This window comes from Tamandua tetradactyla, chromosome 13, assembly GCF_023851605.1.
Source record: "Tamandua tetradactyla isolate mTamTet1 chromosome 13, mTamTet1.pri, whole genome shotgun sequence".
In the NCBI taxonomy this organism is placed as follows: Eukaryota; Metazoa; Chordata; class Mammalia; order Pilosa; family Myrmecophagidae; genus Tamandua; species Tamandua tetradactyla.
In genome coordinates, this window is record NC_135339.1 from 85,693,776 (window position 1) to 85,708,065 (window position 14,290).

General features: G+C 36.7%; 1 protein-coding gene across 5 annotated transcripts in view; it reads left to right on the forward strand.

Annotated features, from left to right (window-relative positions):
* The window catches only part of ACADSB (acyl-CoA dehydrogenase short/branched chain), a 103,956-nt gene that overhangs the window by 56,041 nt on the left and 33,625 nt on the right, over positions 1 to 14,290 (forward strand). For 3 of the 5 annotated variants that reach the window (XM_077126319.1, XM_077126318.1, XM_077126320.1), the window contains 5 exons: positions 3,559 to 3,718; positions 6,113 to 6,213; positions 9,802 to 10,008; positions 10,540 to 10,710; positions 11,445 to 11,570. In XM_077126319.1, the coding sequence (XP_076982434.1) occupies positions 3,559 to 3,718; positions 6,113 to 6,213; positions 9,802 to 10,008; positions 10,540 to 10,710; positions 11,445 to 11,570 (765 nt within the window). The remainder of the gene's footprint in view (positions 1 to 3,558; positions 3,719 to 6,112; positions 6,214 to 9,801; positions 10,009 to 10,539; positions 10,711 to 11,444; positions 11,571 to 14,290) is intronic. The other 2 variants (XM_077126322.1, XM_077126321.1) reach the window with 2 other exon arrangements.

Consider the following 14,290-nt stretch of genomic DNA (forward strand, 5'->3'; position numbering starts at 1 on the left):
TTGTGTTGAAAAGAAGTGTCAACGTTATGGGGTAGGGGAAGCAACTAGTCTCTTGGAGAGACTGGTGCCTCTGGGTTTCAGGGCTTATCTGGTTATAGGAACAATCTGGACGCTTTAAGTTTCTGAAAAATAAACAGTGTGTGAAACTTTTTAGAGCCTCAGATAGAGCCCTGGGTATTCTCCCCTTCGTTTTTGAAGGACAGTTTTACCAGATAAAAAGTTATTGCCTGGCAGTTTTTCTCTTTCAGTACCTTAAATATATCATGCCACTATCTTCTTGCCTCCATGCTTTCTGATGAGAAATTAGTACTTTTATTATAGTTCCCTTGTATGTGATGAATCACTTTTCTCTTACTACCTTCAGGAGTCTCTCTTTATCTTTGGCATTCTGATTAGTACTTGTCTTGGAGTAGGTCTACTAGTATTTATTCTGTTTAGAATATGTTGTGCTTCTTGGACATGTATTTGTCTCTCATAAAAATTAGGAAATTATTAGCCATTATTTCCTGAAATATTTTTTCTGCCCCTTTTCCCTTCTCTCCTCCTTCCAGGATACCCATGATGCATCTGGTTATATACTTCATGCTGTTATTGAATTCCCTGATACCCTGCTCATCTTTTTTTAATACATTTTTCTATCTGTTCTTCTGTCTACAGTATTTCAAATGTTCTATCTTCTAATTTGTTAATTCTTTCTTCTGCCTGTCTTATTCTGCCTGTATTGTATTTTTTTTTTTGAGCAAAAAGTCACACTTTTAATTTTCTCTTCATCTAGTTGATGAGGAACTTACAGAATAGATAGTATTTGCTTTTTCATGCTCTATTATTGAGCTAACCTTGAAGAAGCAAACAGGTTCTAGAACTGACTGAAAGATCTTGTCAGTCAGAGCAGGATATGTGGCAATTACTGTTCTTTAACAACTTGTGATGCATCATTTTTATTTGGCTCATACCCTGCAGCTGGTCTCTGTGGGTTATCTGTGAGTGTTTCAGAACTTGTTCCATAGTGTACCACTGATGTGGATCTATATGAAGCATATGGCAAAGTAAATCCTTTGCTCCATCTGATATATTGTCCCAGTTTTCACTGCTCAAAGGGAATGTTCCATTAACTATATGCAGCAGTATCTCTTCAGGAGTATCATTGGGACCATTAGCAAATGGCATGTAGCCAGCCAGCATCATGTATAAAAGTACTCTTAAGCTCCAAATATCACAAACAGTATAATATCCCTGTTGCATATAAGAACCTCAGGTGCTACAAAATAGGCAGTGTAGTGTAGAGTTAAGGGAAGTCTATTTTCTTCTTGAAGTTGTTTTGCAAACCCCAAATCACAGATCCTAATGGAATCTGCATTGGCTGGAACACCCATTTATAAAATATTACTAGGTTTAAGATCATGATGAACAACTACTTGACACTGAAGATAGTCAACTGTTTAGCTATTACATACAGTACATCACTTGCTTCTTGTTCTGAGAAATATTATTTGATAATACAGTCAAGTAGCTCTCCTTTCATCAAATCCGTTACAAGGTAAACATATCTACCCTCCTAATAAGCATCCTTTAAAGTGATGGTGTTAGGGTGTTGTCTATAGTGCATCAGAATTTGTTTCATATGAAGGGTCCCTCTTAGCTTTGTCAGTGATCTTCTCTTCATCTAATTGTTGAGGAACACTGGAAATCTTACAGAACAGATGATGTTCACTTTTTCACTGCAGATTCCATGCTAGTTTATTAGTTTAATGCTTGCAAACGGAATAGCAGCCAACACAACAGTTTGTGAGATTACACTATTTGTTCAATTGTTTCACCCCCAGAGGAAAGCTTCCTTTGCTCTATTCCTTCTCCTGGAATCTTGATCTGTTCTGTTTGTTTTTGTTTTGCCTTTATAGTTTTCTTCCTTTCCTCCTTCCTTCCTGTCCCACCCCGCCCCCCACCTCACCAGGGCCAGGACCCCACAAAGAGCCTGCAGACCAGTTCCACCAGGACTCTTGCTTCTTAATCTTTGGCTTTGTTCCTTGCCTGTGGCAAGAGACTCTGTCTTGTTGCCTTTGCTAGATACTGATGTGTTCTGTCTTATCACAAACTCTTAGGCAAGTGGTCAACACTCATTATATTATCTTGTAATTGATACTTGAATGAAAGGAAATTATTCTTTTTTAAACAGCTTTATTGATGTATAGTTTATATATCATAAAATTCATTTGTTTTAAGTGTACAATTATTCAGTAATTTTCACAAAGTTTGCAGATTTGTGCAACTGTCACCAGAAACCAATTTTAGAAAGTTCCCATCACCTCAAAAAGGTCATTGTGCTATCTGCATTCATTCCCTGTTCCCTACCCCCACCACTAGGAAACCACCAATTTGTCTTTATTAACTGCTTTCTGTCCTATGGATTTGCCTATTTTTGACATTTCATATAAATGGAATGGTATAATATGTAATCTTTATATCTTGGCTTATTTCACTTACCATAATGTTTTTAGGTCCAGAAAAAAAAACAATTATTAATTTATTTCCATTGCACTATAATTCTATGTAATAAAAGAAAAGAAAGGTGTAGCAAGCATTTAAAGTTGGATGGAATATTTCACTAAAATTGTAACTGAGTAGAATTGGCAAGTTAAAGTATTTGAAAGACTGCAATAAGGAGGCCCAGTAATGGCAACAAAAGTCATCTGACAGTTTAACTGTATTATTATCACCACTGCTTCTGTCACTACCACTACTGTATTCTTAATAGTAGAAATAGTAGTTGATGTTTATTGGCCTCTTCCTATATCTAGATATTAATCTAAACCCTTTATGTGGATTTTCTCCTTAATCCTCACAACAATCCCAAGAGGTGCTGTTATTATCTGCATTTTACGGATGAGGAAAACTAGGAGATTTTAAGTAAGAAGTTAAAAAATCACTTGCTCAAGGCCATATGGCTAGTAAATAGCAGATGCTGGGATTTGAAACTAGTTCTCCCAGTTGTCAGAACCAATTTTCTTAATCCTTGTGTGTACTGTCTATTCCTAAGGAGAAGCTGAAGAAAAAGCAAAATCAAAGATATCCCTGGAAACCAAAAAAAGCATAGCTGCCAGAGGCAGTGGTGGGTGGCATCAGGTTCAGAGGGACCAAGCAGCTTTACTGCCCTCAGTTGTCCTCATTCCCTCCCCTGTTCCTGCCCACCAGAGTGTGCTGTTTCCAGTGGCATTCCTAGGCAGCCGTCCGGTGGTAACAGGTCAGTGAAAGGTGAAATACATCTTGAGAATGCATTTCATCTACAAAGTTGCTGCCTTAATTAACAAAAGTTAATTGTTGGAGAAATTTATTTATTCAGAACAGGTCATTACTGGATAAAGGAGATACATAATTTTAATACACTAAGCTGTGTTTATGTCCAAAAGGGAGTGAATTTAAAATATGTACCACCCTTAAGTGCTCTTATTTTGGTGATATAAAATATAAGAATAGTTGAAAATATATCTAAAGAAACTGGTATTAAAATACCTCTTATCTTTTGTCTGTGTGTTTCTTTTTCAATGGGGACTATCCCTATAGCTAAGAAGACACTTCCCAACTTGCCTGTCTCCTTGGAAAATTCCTCCTCATGCCTTAAAATCTTCCCAGGCAAAAACTGAACTTAATATAACAAACAATGGGTTACCCTATGCCCCTCTGCAAACATTTACAGAAGAGGAGATGATGATAAAGAACACAGGTGAGTAAGTTTTTCAACTCTTTATCTTTATCTCTTTGGTCACGGGTGGGGTCTACTGTATGAAATTACATCCGAAAGATTGGGATCTGTGTTCATTTAAGCTTGTGAAGGCAAGTTTTGACATTAGAAAGAAATTTTTTTTAAGGAATAAATGCCCACGGTTTTTAAAAAATTGCAGAATAAAAGCTTGTATGGTTAAAAGTGGTCTCCAGTTGTCATTAGAAGTCATCTTGTTACATACTTCTTATGTATATTTCCAGACTTAGAAACTGCATATACATATTCTTGTTTTTCAGGTAGTGGGGTTTCATAGGGAAGTTAGAATTTACTTTTATATTTGAAAATGTTTGTGCTTACAGTAGGAAGCCTGAATCAAGAAAAAGTTGTATGGCATTATAACTTTAAGCTGTTTACGCTGATTCATTTTATTATGTGTAGGTGTGTGTGCGTGTGTGTGTAAAATTATAGTATACTTAAAATCTGTAGCACAATATCAAAATGTTATTTATAGACTATAAATCAATCAGTGTTATTAGCTTTCTACTACTGTGTAACAAATTATCACGAACTTACTAGCTGAAAACAATACCTGTAGGTGTAAAATCCTTTCATAATGGCACTGAGATTTATGTTTGATTGAATAACTGAGAAAAGGCATGTATATACGAGGGGCTGGGAATTTGTGGGGCCATCTTAGAATGTTTCCTTTGCTTCTCTCAGATATTATGTAGATCCTCTAAGGAAAGTGAATGTTGGGGCGAGTGGGGAAGACATTTTTGAATTTTACATAATCCCAAAATATTTGCTGAAGATACCTTGATTTTCTTACTATCTTTCATCACTCATTCATTCAATAAATGTCTGTCTGTTTAGTAGCCACCTTGTCCTGACCATAAGAGAAACAAAGATGGGCAAGAAAAAAATCCATGTCTTCAAGGAGCTAATAGTCTAATAGAAAAGGCATTCAAATAAAAGAAATAATGTCAAAATAGTGTGGTAAACGTCATGCATATGTACAGAGTATTTGAGGAGCAAAGCAGAGAGCCCCTAAAACTTACTAGGGGTGGCTGGAAGTGGAAGAGGGAAGCATTCAGCAAAAGTCTTCCCAGAGAGAAAGATGCCTAAACTGTACCTTGAAAGGTGAAGAGGAGTTTGTCAGCCAGACAAGGAAAGGGAAGACATTCCAGGCAGAGGCAATAGCTTGTGTAAAAACAGAGGAATTCGGGAGCAAGCCTACCTGCACTGACACCTCAGGTTGGCACAATTACCTCTGCTCTCATTTTTCCATACCTGGTATTATGATAGTAGTGAAGTTAAGAATGTATTTATGTACCTTAACCCTTGCATCAAAATTAATTCCAGATGCATTCAAGATTTAAACACTGAAAAAAATGAAAGAAAGAAACTGGAAAGGTCTAAAACTGTGCTTCTCAACTGAGGGTGATTTTAGCATGTCTAGAGACATTTTTGTTTATCACAACTGGTCAGGAGTGCTTCTGGCATCTAATGGATAGAATCCAGTGACTCTGCTGTATTTCCAACAATGCATAGGATGGCCCCCTACCACAAAGAATTATCTAACCTAAAATGTCAGTAGTGCCAAGGTTGAGAAGCCCTATTCTATATATATGACCATTCAGCTATTAAAAGGAGCCAGTTAGATGGATTGTGCTGACATAGAAAGATCATCAAGATCTGTTGAGTAGAGGGGGTAGGGAAGCAAGGTACAGTTGAATCTGTATCTTACGATTCCTTTGTGTAAAAAAGAGATATAATGTGTATGTAAGCATAGAAATAGATGATTTTCAGAAAGATTTCACAAGAAACTTATTCTTTGGGGAGGGAAAGACCAGAGAGCCAGCAAGACTTCTAGTTTTCATTTTGTACTTCCTCTTTGCATTTTATGTTTGCAGCATATACATGTATTATTTATTTTTTAATATCATCAAGGGCTACAAAGGGGTGGGGAATTAATTAAACCTTTCTGTATTAAAAAAAAGACTTCATAAATTATATTTTAAAAGAGTAAGAAGAGGGGGTGCAAGGATAATTCAGTGGTAGAATTCTTGCCTGCCATGCAGGAGACCCAGGTTTGATTCCTGGTCCATGCACTTCCCAAAAAACAAACAAACAAACAAACAAAAACAAGTAATACAAAAACTTCAACAAATGGTACTGCAATAACTGGATTCTCACATGGAAAAATAATGAAATGTGACCCCCTCCTTACAGCATACAAAAAAAAAAAAATAAGAAGAGCACCTGTGTAAATTTTTATGTATTAGTTTAAAATGATATTTTGTCAGTGAGCTATTACTGAACTATTATCATCTTTATTCTGTTGACATGACTGCCAATTGAATATAGACTTATCAGTATTTCTTTTTCCTACAGTTAAAAAATTTGCCCAGGAACAAATTGCTCCTTTAGTTTCAACAATGGATGAAAATTCAAAAATGGAGAAATCAGTAATTCAAGGATTATTTCAACAAGGGGTATATATTCCATAATTTTTCCCATCCTAAACTTCTATAAATACATTGCAGGGTTAAAATACATGCATCCTTTCAAATTTATAGTCTATAGTGATGGCATTATAAACTCTTCATTTCCTTGTCAAAATGATCTGGGTTCTCTTTTAGATTTAGACCCTAATTAATATTTATATGCTTAAATATTTTTTAGATTGAATTAATATTTCAAATTAGAAATCCTGTGCCTTTTAAGTAAAAAGTTGGAAGAAAGAGATTTCTTTAGACCAGTGATTCTCAAATGGGAGTAATTTTGCACTCCAGGGAATATTTGCAATGTCTGGCGAAGTAGAAGCCAGGAATGTTGCTAAATGACCTACAGTGCACAGGACAGCCCCCACAATTATCCAGCTCTATAGTGTAGTGATGAGAAACCCTATGTTAGAGATTAAAACATCATAGTATATCATGTATTCTACTTAAATCCCTATGTATGTAGTACACTTAGAAGCAGAGATGATATCTGAATTCCACATTAACTAAAGCAATGAATTTCAAATTTAAATCATATAGCCCTTTACATGGAAGCATAAATCGATACTAGTGAAACTGCTCTAGCTGGGCTTGGCACATGGGGGCTCCAAGGAAAACATTTTGAACATCACTGCACTTATTCACCATCTCTCCCACCTCCACAGGTGTAAAGTCATATATTTTTTAGTACTAATGACATCACAGAGCTAGTATCCGTTATTCAGAGACCTTGATTTAAATCTTGCCCATCATCCTGTTTTAAGATTAACCCTTCATAGCTAAAGAGTTTATTTCTGTTTTAAAGAGACCAGCTTTCTTATGCCATGCATAGTAGTGATTTTTCCAACTTTCTTTTAGCAGTAAACCTTTTTTTTTTTTAGTGAAACCATTCCATTCAAAACTAGTTAAAATTCTTAAAATAGAACCATCTTAACACCCACTCACCTTTCCTTTTCCCTCTCTCATTGGTTGTAAATATCTATCTTTAGAAAGAGCAGTTGTGCTAAGTGACACTTCTCTGTTTATCTAAAGAACCATATGCCGCCATGTTTGTTGGTCATACACATGTTTCTTTTGAGGCAATTATTCATGTCAGGTTAGCAAGAATAATTCACTCACAAACCTAATTCCTTTGAGTCTTAGTGATTGTTTTAGATTCCTAGGCTACTCCAACAAATACTATGAAATAGGTTGGCTTAACCAATTATTAGCTGACAGTTTTGAGGCCAAGATGTGTCCAAACCAAGGCATCCTCAAATCAATGCTTTCTTCCGTGAAGACCAGCTGCCAGCAGTCCTTGGCTCCTCTGTCTCTTGGCAAGGCACATGGCAGCATCTGCTTGTCTCTCCTTTCTCTTCTAGATTCTTTCCTTTCAGCTTCTTGCTTGCATGGCTTTTTCTCCCTCTATATTCATTCCATTTATAAAAGATTCCAGTATTTGGGTTAAGACCTATCATGATTGGGGTGAGTCACACCTTAATTGAAGCAGTATCATCAAAAGTTCCTGCTGGGTGGGCAACATGGCTCAGTGGCAGAGTTCTCACCTGCCATGCTGAAGACCAAGTTTCGTTTCCTGATGCCTGCCCATGTAAGAAAAAAAGTTCCCACTTATAATAGGTTTATACTCACAGTAATGGATTAGATTTAAGAACATACTTTCCTGGCACAGTTATAGCTTCAAACCACCGCACTCTACCCTCTGAACTCCAAATAGACTTGTTCTTTCTATGTGCAAAATACATTCATTCCATCACAGTATCCCGAAACTTCAAGTCATTTCAGTAATAATATTAAGTACAAAGTCTCACTGAAATCAGTTATAGGTCCTGAAGCAGAATTTGCCTCCACCTATGGACTTGTAAAACCTAGAGAACAACTTATCTGCTTCTAATATACAATGGAGTAACAGTCAGAGGATAAATATTCCCATTCCCTTTGGGAGAAATTAGAAGGAAAACAAGAGTGACAGGTCCCAAACAATTCCAAAATCCTTCAAGGCGTATGCCGTTAGATTTCAAGATCTGAGAATCATCTGTGGAATTATGTTTTGCCCTCTAGGCCTGATTGAATGGCAGCCCCGACCCTTCCAAGTGCTTGTGCAGTGGCCGTGTTCTCCCCCAGCAGAGGGGAGCATCTTACAAGCCACAGTGAGTCAAACAGAAGCCCGATACATAAAACAGACTCTGAGTCCATTCCTCTGCCAGGCATAATCTTCACTGTGTATAGAACCTTTCGGCTTCTTGGAAAAACCCTTAGCTTCCAGAGTTTGAAAACCACCCTCCTGAGATGGTAGTTCTTGCCCTCGGGTCATATGCAGAGGGATTCATTGCTTACACCCACTACCCTCCTTGCCTCCCCTTGAGAGTCTGTTTGGCTGCACAGTCCTGCATTAGATATTCTCAGTCTCAGCAGACTCCTTACTCCAGTAGTCCCACCTATGTTGTCATCTGTCATAATGGCTGACAAAAACATTTCTTCCAGGTTACAAGAAATTGATGATTGTTTTAGAGGGTCAGTGGTTCTGACATGTGATAATCACATAGTTATCATGGCCTCCTCAGTTTTCAGGCACACCCAGATTCCCCCATCATCCTTTCTGGTTCTTTCTGTTTTCAGTCCTCCTCCTCTGTGGTTCTACCTTTGTATCAGCTAAGTTCTCTTTCTATCAAAACATAACAACCTTGACCAGACTATAGTATGATTCCAAATGTGTCTAGAGAATAGGGGCATTATCCTTTGATTTGTTAACAGCTTTGGGGCTTAAATTACATGAACGCAACTTCTCTTTCTGAGATGAGGACATTTAAAACTGGAGTACTGAGTAAGTTTCATGTTCCAGACTTGGATAGTTGGACATTTGCTCAGTGTTATTGGAAAGCCTTAGCCAGCATTCAGTTGTGTTTACCAAGCAACTGCTTTGTGCATTGTGGCTTCAACAAACACCACTGAACATTGTCAGCTGACCATCCTGGACTTGCTAAAATGACTCATTACCCCAGAAGGAATGCCCATGCAGATATTATCTTGGCCAAAATAGTTAATATAAGAGAGTAGAAGGGGCTGAGTAGAAAAGAGTATGTGCCAAATGAAACTGTGATGTAGATGTTCCCACTAGGGCTAGAATACTTTCTTTTTATGTTGAAAGCAGTGTAAAGGAGGCAAACCAAAACACCACCTAAAGTCTTTAAAGGAGCAATGACAGTTCTTAGCAAGAAAGGTTACCACAATATAGTTAAGTTGTATAAGATACTTTCTTATTTTAGTATTCTGTTCATTTGTCCTTCAAAGCATTTTCCTTCTCTTATTTTCATTTTTTTTTAATCCAAACCCAAAGGAAACAAGCAATGGTTCTAGAATGTTATTTCATCCTTTTCTAAAATATACACAATTTCAGCTATGGCTTTTTTTGTTACTAGTAACATCATGAAATATCCATATCAAATTAAAATAAAAAATACATACAGAAGTTTTAAATTCAGCATACATATGCTTACAATTTATTTTTTAACTTGATCTTATAAGAAATGTCCCCATATAATAATAGCTTTCTTCACCTGCGTTTCCTTCTTTTTCCTTTAGTTGATGGGTATTGAAGTTGACACAAAGTATGGAGGAACAGGAGCTTCATTTTTCTCCTCTGTGCTGGTGATAGAGGAACTGGCCAAAGTTGATGCATCTGTGGCTGTCTTGTGTGACATCCAGAATACAATAATTAACACACTGATTAAAAAGCATGGAACAGAAGAACAAAAGGCAACCTATTTGACCAAGCTGTGTACAGAAAAAGTGAGTTGAGACAGGTGGTTGAAATGGATCTTAATTTTCAAAATTTAGGATATTTTCAGGAGAGATATGGAATTTACTATTAATATTAGCAATAGTCAGTATTAAAACTACTTAAAAATATACTCTGCCTCTCAGTTTCCATGTGGAAATGTTAGAGAATGAGCATCAGATAATAAAATTATTTCTTTTTGTCCCAGTTATATTTCTATTTCTAGGTATATGTCTATACCTTTGATGTTGATATCATTTGCATTGAGATGTTATTCTTCTATACTTATTAGAACCAATTGAAATGAACTTAACCTTAGCTATATTTTCTTGAAGTTTTTAATTTGTCACAAACAAATAAAATAAATTTTTGAAAATAATAAATGCTTGAAAAGAATACTTATTTTGATAAGTACAGGCTTTTAAAACCAGCTAAAGGATTGAGTTACAAATGTCCGTTTTGCTATAAGTGAGTATAAAAGTATTAATACAATTTAAAAATTCATAATTATAATAATCTGGATTTTTTTCTCTCACTTGTAGGTAGGAAGTTTTTGCCTTTCAGAATCTGGAGCAGGCAGTGATTCGTTTGCTTTGAAGACCAAAGCTGATAAAAAGGGAAATTATTATATTATCAATGGGTCAAAGATGTGGATCAGCAATGCCGAGTATGCAGGGCTTTTCCTGGTGATGGCAAATATAGACCCATCCATTGTAAGTATGACAAAATTACTTCTCTCTCCCACCCCAGTCTTTTTTCTTTATTTCTTTTTCTTTTCTTCCTTCTATTTCTTTTTTAGAACTTAATCTTACATTTTTCAGTTTCCCAATGAAAATGTTAGACATGAACTGATATCTTTTCATCGTTTTATGTATTAATCTCCTAAAATAAATATTTTTGATGCAATTATCAATTACATAGAGGAACATTTATTACTTATCTCCTGATATTTTATATAGGAAACTAATCTTTAATCTTGTAGAGTTTCAAAATTTTTATTTAAAAAATGAATTTAAGTAGCTATTTAGAACATTTATTTTTAAGTATAATTACTTTATTCTGCTGGAAAATAGGTATATGGCAAAATGGTAGATACATTTTTTCTTTGTCTTTTCACTAAAGTAAACTTTAATTGAATTAAATTGTTAAAACTTTAAGGTATTTAGCAAAATTAAATTTGAAACATAGAATATATAATACCTTAGCATAACATAATAATTTTAGTATCCATGATGACTGCTGAAAAGAGTAAAACAATTGGTACAGTTCTTTGATTTGAGGATCTAATGTCTTGGAATCATTCTTCTTTCATAAAACACAGTACGATCCTGAGTCTGTTAGTCTTTATTACTGAAGTCCATTTATAGTTTCCTTTTTACTTTGAACTCTTGGAGGAAAGGAATCTTATAAATCCAAGTGGTAATGATATTTTAAATCTTCTTTTTAGGGATATAAAGGAATTACCTGCTTCTTAGTAGATCGCGATACTGAAGGCCTTCATATAGGGAAAGCAGAAAACAAAATGGGGATCAGAGCATCTTCCACCTGCCCATTAACATTTGAAGATGTTAAGGTGGGTATCTTAGAACTTTCAGTGAAAGACTGGTATGAAACAAGCTTTCCATGGAATCATAAGGAGATGTGCAAGAAAGGTGTCAAGATATTAAGTGGCTACAAGAATACACAAGAGAGTATTTTATATACCCTGCGCAATATTCCAAGATTAGATCATGACTAAATTTACTTGTCTCAAGAGTTTGCTCCAAGAGGGAGATCTTTCTCTCCAGCAGCTGGCCTCATAGCAAATGCCAAAAAGTAATTTCATTTATGCTTTATAACTTAAAGTAACTGCAATTGAGTCACCAACTGGTTAAGTTTACAATAATCCACTTCATCCTCCAAAATCCAGCTGTTTTTTGCACAAGCCAAATAGAAGTTGAATGTTGCTGTGGAGAGCATTACCACCTCTGCATTTTTCAAGTCTTTGATGACACTGATCTCTGTAATTTCTCCAAGAACATGGTATATCTTTTGATTTACTATTTTGCTAGGTAGAGGCAGTTCTAGTGGCTTCCTTTTGGCATTTCTAACCATAATAGTCTTCATTCCATAAGTCAGAGAACCAGCATGGTGATTCTGCATGTTTTGAGTATGTCTTTTCTGATTATGCATTCTAGTACTGAGGAAATAACCACAAAATGGGTTCAGGGGCCCACTGTGATAAGAACCTAAGCTAAAACTCCAGTGATCACCTTGACCACCATGAACCCTGACTGTGACTGTAGACCACAGTGACATTTTGGGTCTCATGGAATTAATCAGTTCAGGACCAGCATCTGATGCTCCCCACAAATAACTGATCATTTCCTTTTCCCCAGTGCACAGTCATCCTGGTAAAAAGCCATAGGTCCCCTTGGGAAAAGCTGGGAAGAAGATTACAGGATATATTTTTGGTAGTGTAACAGCCCTTCTCCAAGGGGATGCTGCTTGTCCCGTCATTCAAGGGGTTCTGGAGCTGTAAAATGTCTCAAGTCTGGGAATTGACTGAGGAGCTGTGAGTTTCTGCTTTTGTGATTCAAGTTAGAGTTCTAATCACTTGACCTACAGAGTTCTTCTGCTTATACAGATCAAGTAAGAATTTTTGTAGACCGTCCATCTGTTTCAGATCTAGGTACCCCAAAGCTATAGGTCTTTGTGAGTCAGACTACTCTTAATACTGCTTTTGACTCTGCTGTTCACTGCTGTAGCCAGTCCCACCTAGTATTTGGTTATATGTGCTGCCACTTTTGGTTCCTGCCAACCTGGGAACTGATCATTTCCATTTTGTTTAAGGATGCAGTTCAGCGGCATCAGTTACCACAGTAATATCTGACCTACAGAGAAGAACAACCACAGAGCACTTCATTGTTGATATAGCTGCTCTCACAATTTTTATTTCTCACAGTCCTGGTAAAAGATGTGTCCTCTGGACATTCCTGGGTTGGTTGAGCAGGTTGTATATAATAAATTCACTCTAACATTCCATTCTGTCTAAGCATTTGGACTCTCATCTGCATTATACCAGGGAAGTTCTGGCATTTTTACTTCGTATTGAAGGTCACCTTTTGGTCCATGCTTCAGCCAACCACTCGAACAAACTTTTAGAGCCATTTCTAACCCTTTGAGCTATAGATTGAATCCAGAATCTCTGCTTAGTGGGTGCATAGCAATAAATGCAGCCTTATACAACTTTATATTCCTTCCACCATTTCCCCACACCATTAATATCCATTCCCACACATGCTTCCCTGATTTTCTTTTATATAAATTGGAGAAATCATGCAGTTCTTCTGGAGGATAGTACACCTCATGTGTCACTAGGATGGTACGCCTCATGGGTTGCACTTTGTATCTCACCCTTTGGGGCCTGTTGGAACTTCAGTCTAGTTGTAGATCTGGGTAATGAGAGGAATTAGCAGTGTCTTGCAAGCTAACTACCCCAGAGCAGTCCACTGTAGTTTCATCTGGTGAAACATGGTTAGTCTATTCATATGGACATATGAGTACATTTCCTCAGGGGAGGCAGGTACAGGATTATCAGGCACACCACAATTAATCTCTTCAGGTGGAGGTGGAATGCCTGGTTCCTCAGGGCAGGCTGGAGGGTAGGAGCCTGATTTCTAAGGGCAGACCTTTACAGCTTTATTTGGCAAAGAAGACTCAGGAGAATATTGGGTTTCAATGTCCTTATTGTCATTATTATTGGCCCATATGTCCTTGTCCCTATTTTTAGGATCCCATTCCTCTCTAGTCAGTGCCCTCACTTCAAAAACAGATACCTTGCAAGGTTGGGAATTCAATATATGTTGTAAGGCAGCCATTTGCTCAATAAGATTCTAGGCCTGGTTTTCAAAAATTTCAATTCTGTGGCTAAAAATGAGAATTTCTTTCAGGATACACATAGAAAATTCCATACCCTTCATGTGGCATGTGAGCTGGGAATTTGAGGCCTTGAGTGCATCCCTTCCTTTAATTATGATATCCAGTGTATTTAGGAACAACCATCCACCACCATTATACTTTTTAACTCCACAAACTCTGTTAACATGTCGTATCCCCTATCCTATTTTATTGACACTTGTTTTCAACATGAGAAGGAGGAGTTATAAAAGAGATGATAGGATTTAACAAATAAGTGTGACTGCTGAATCATTATATTGATATTTCTTTTAGTCTCTGGTGTCTTGGAACAGCTACAAGGGAAAACCTGAAATTGTAGAACGAAACTTTGAAATCTGTTCTATAAGTACTTGT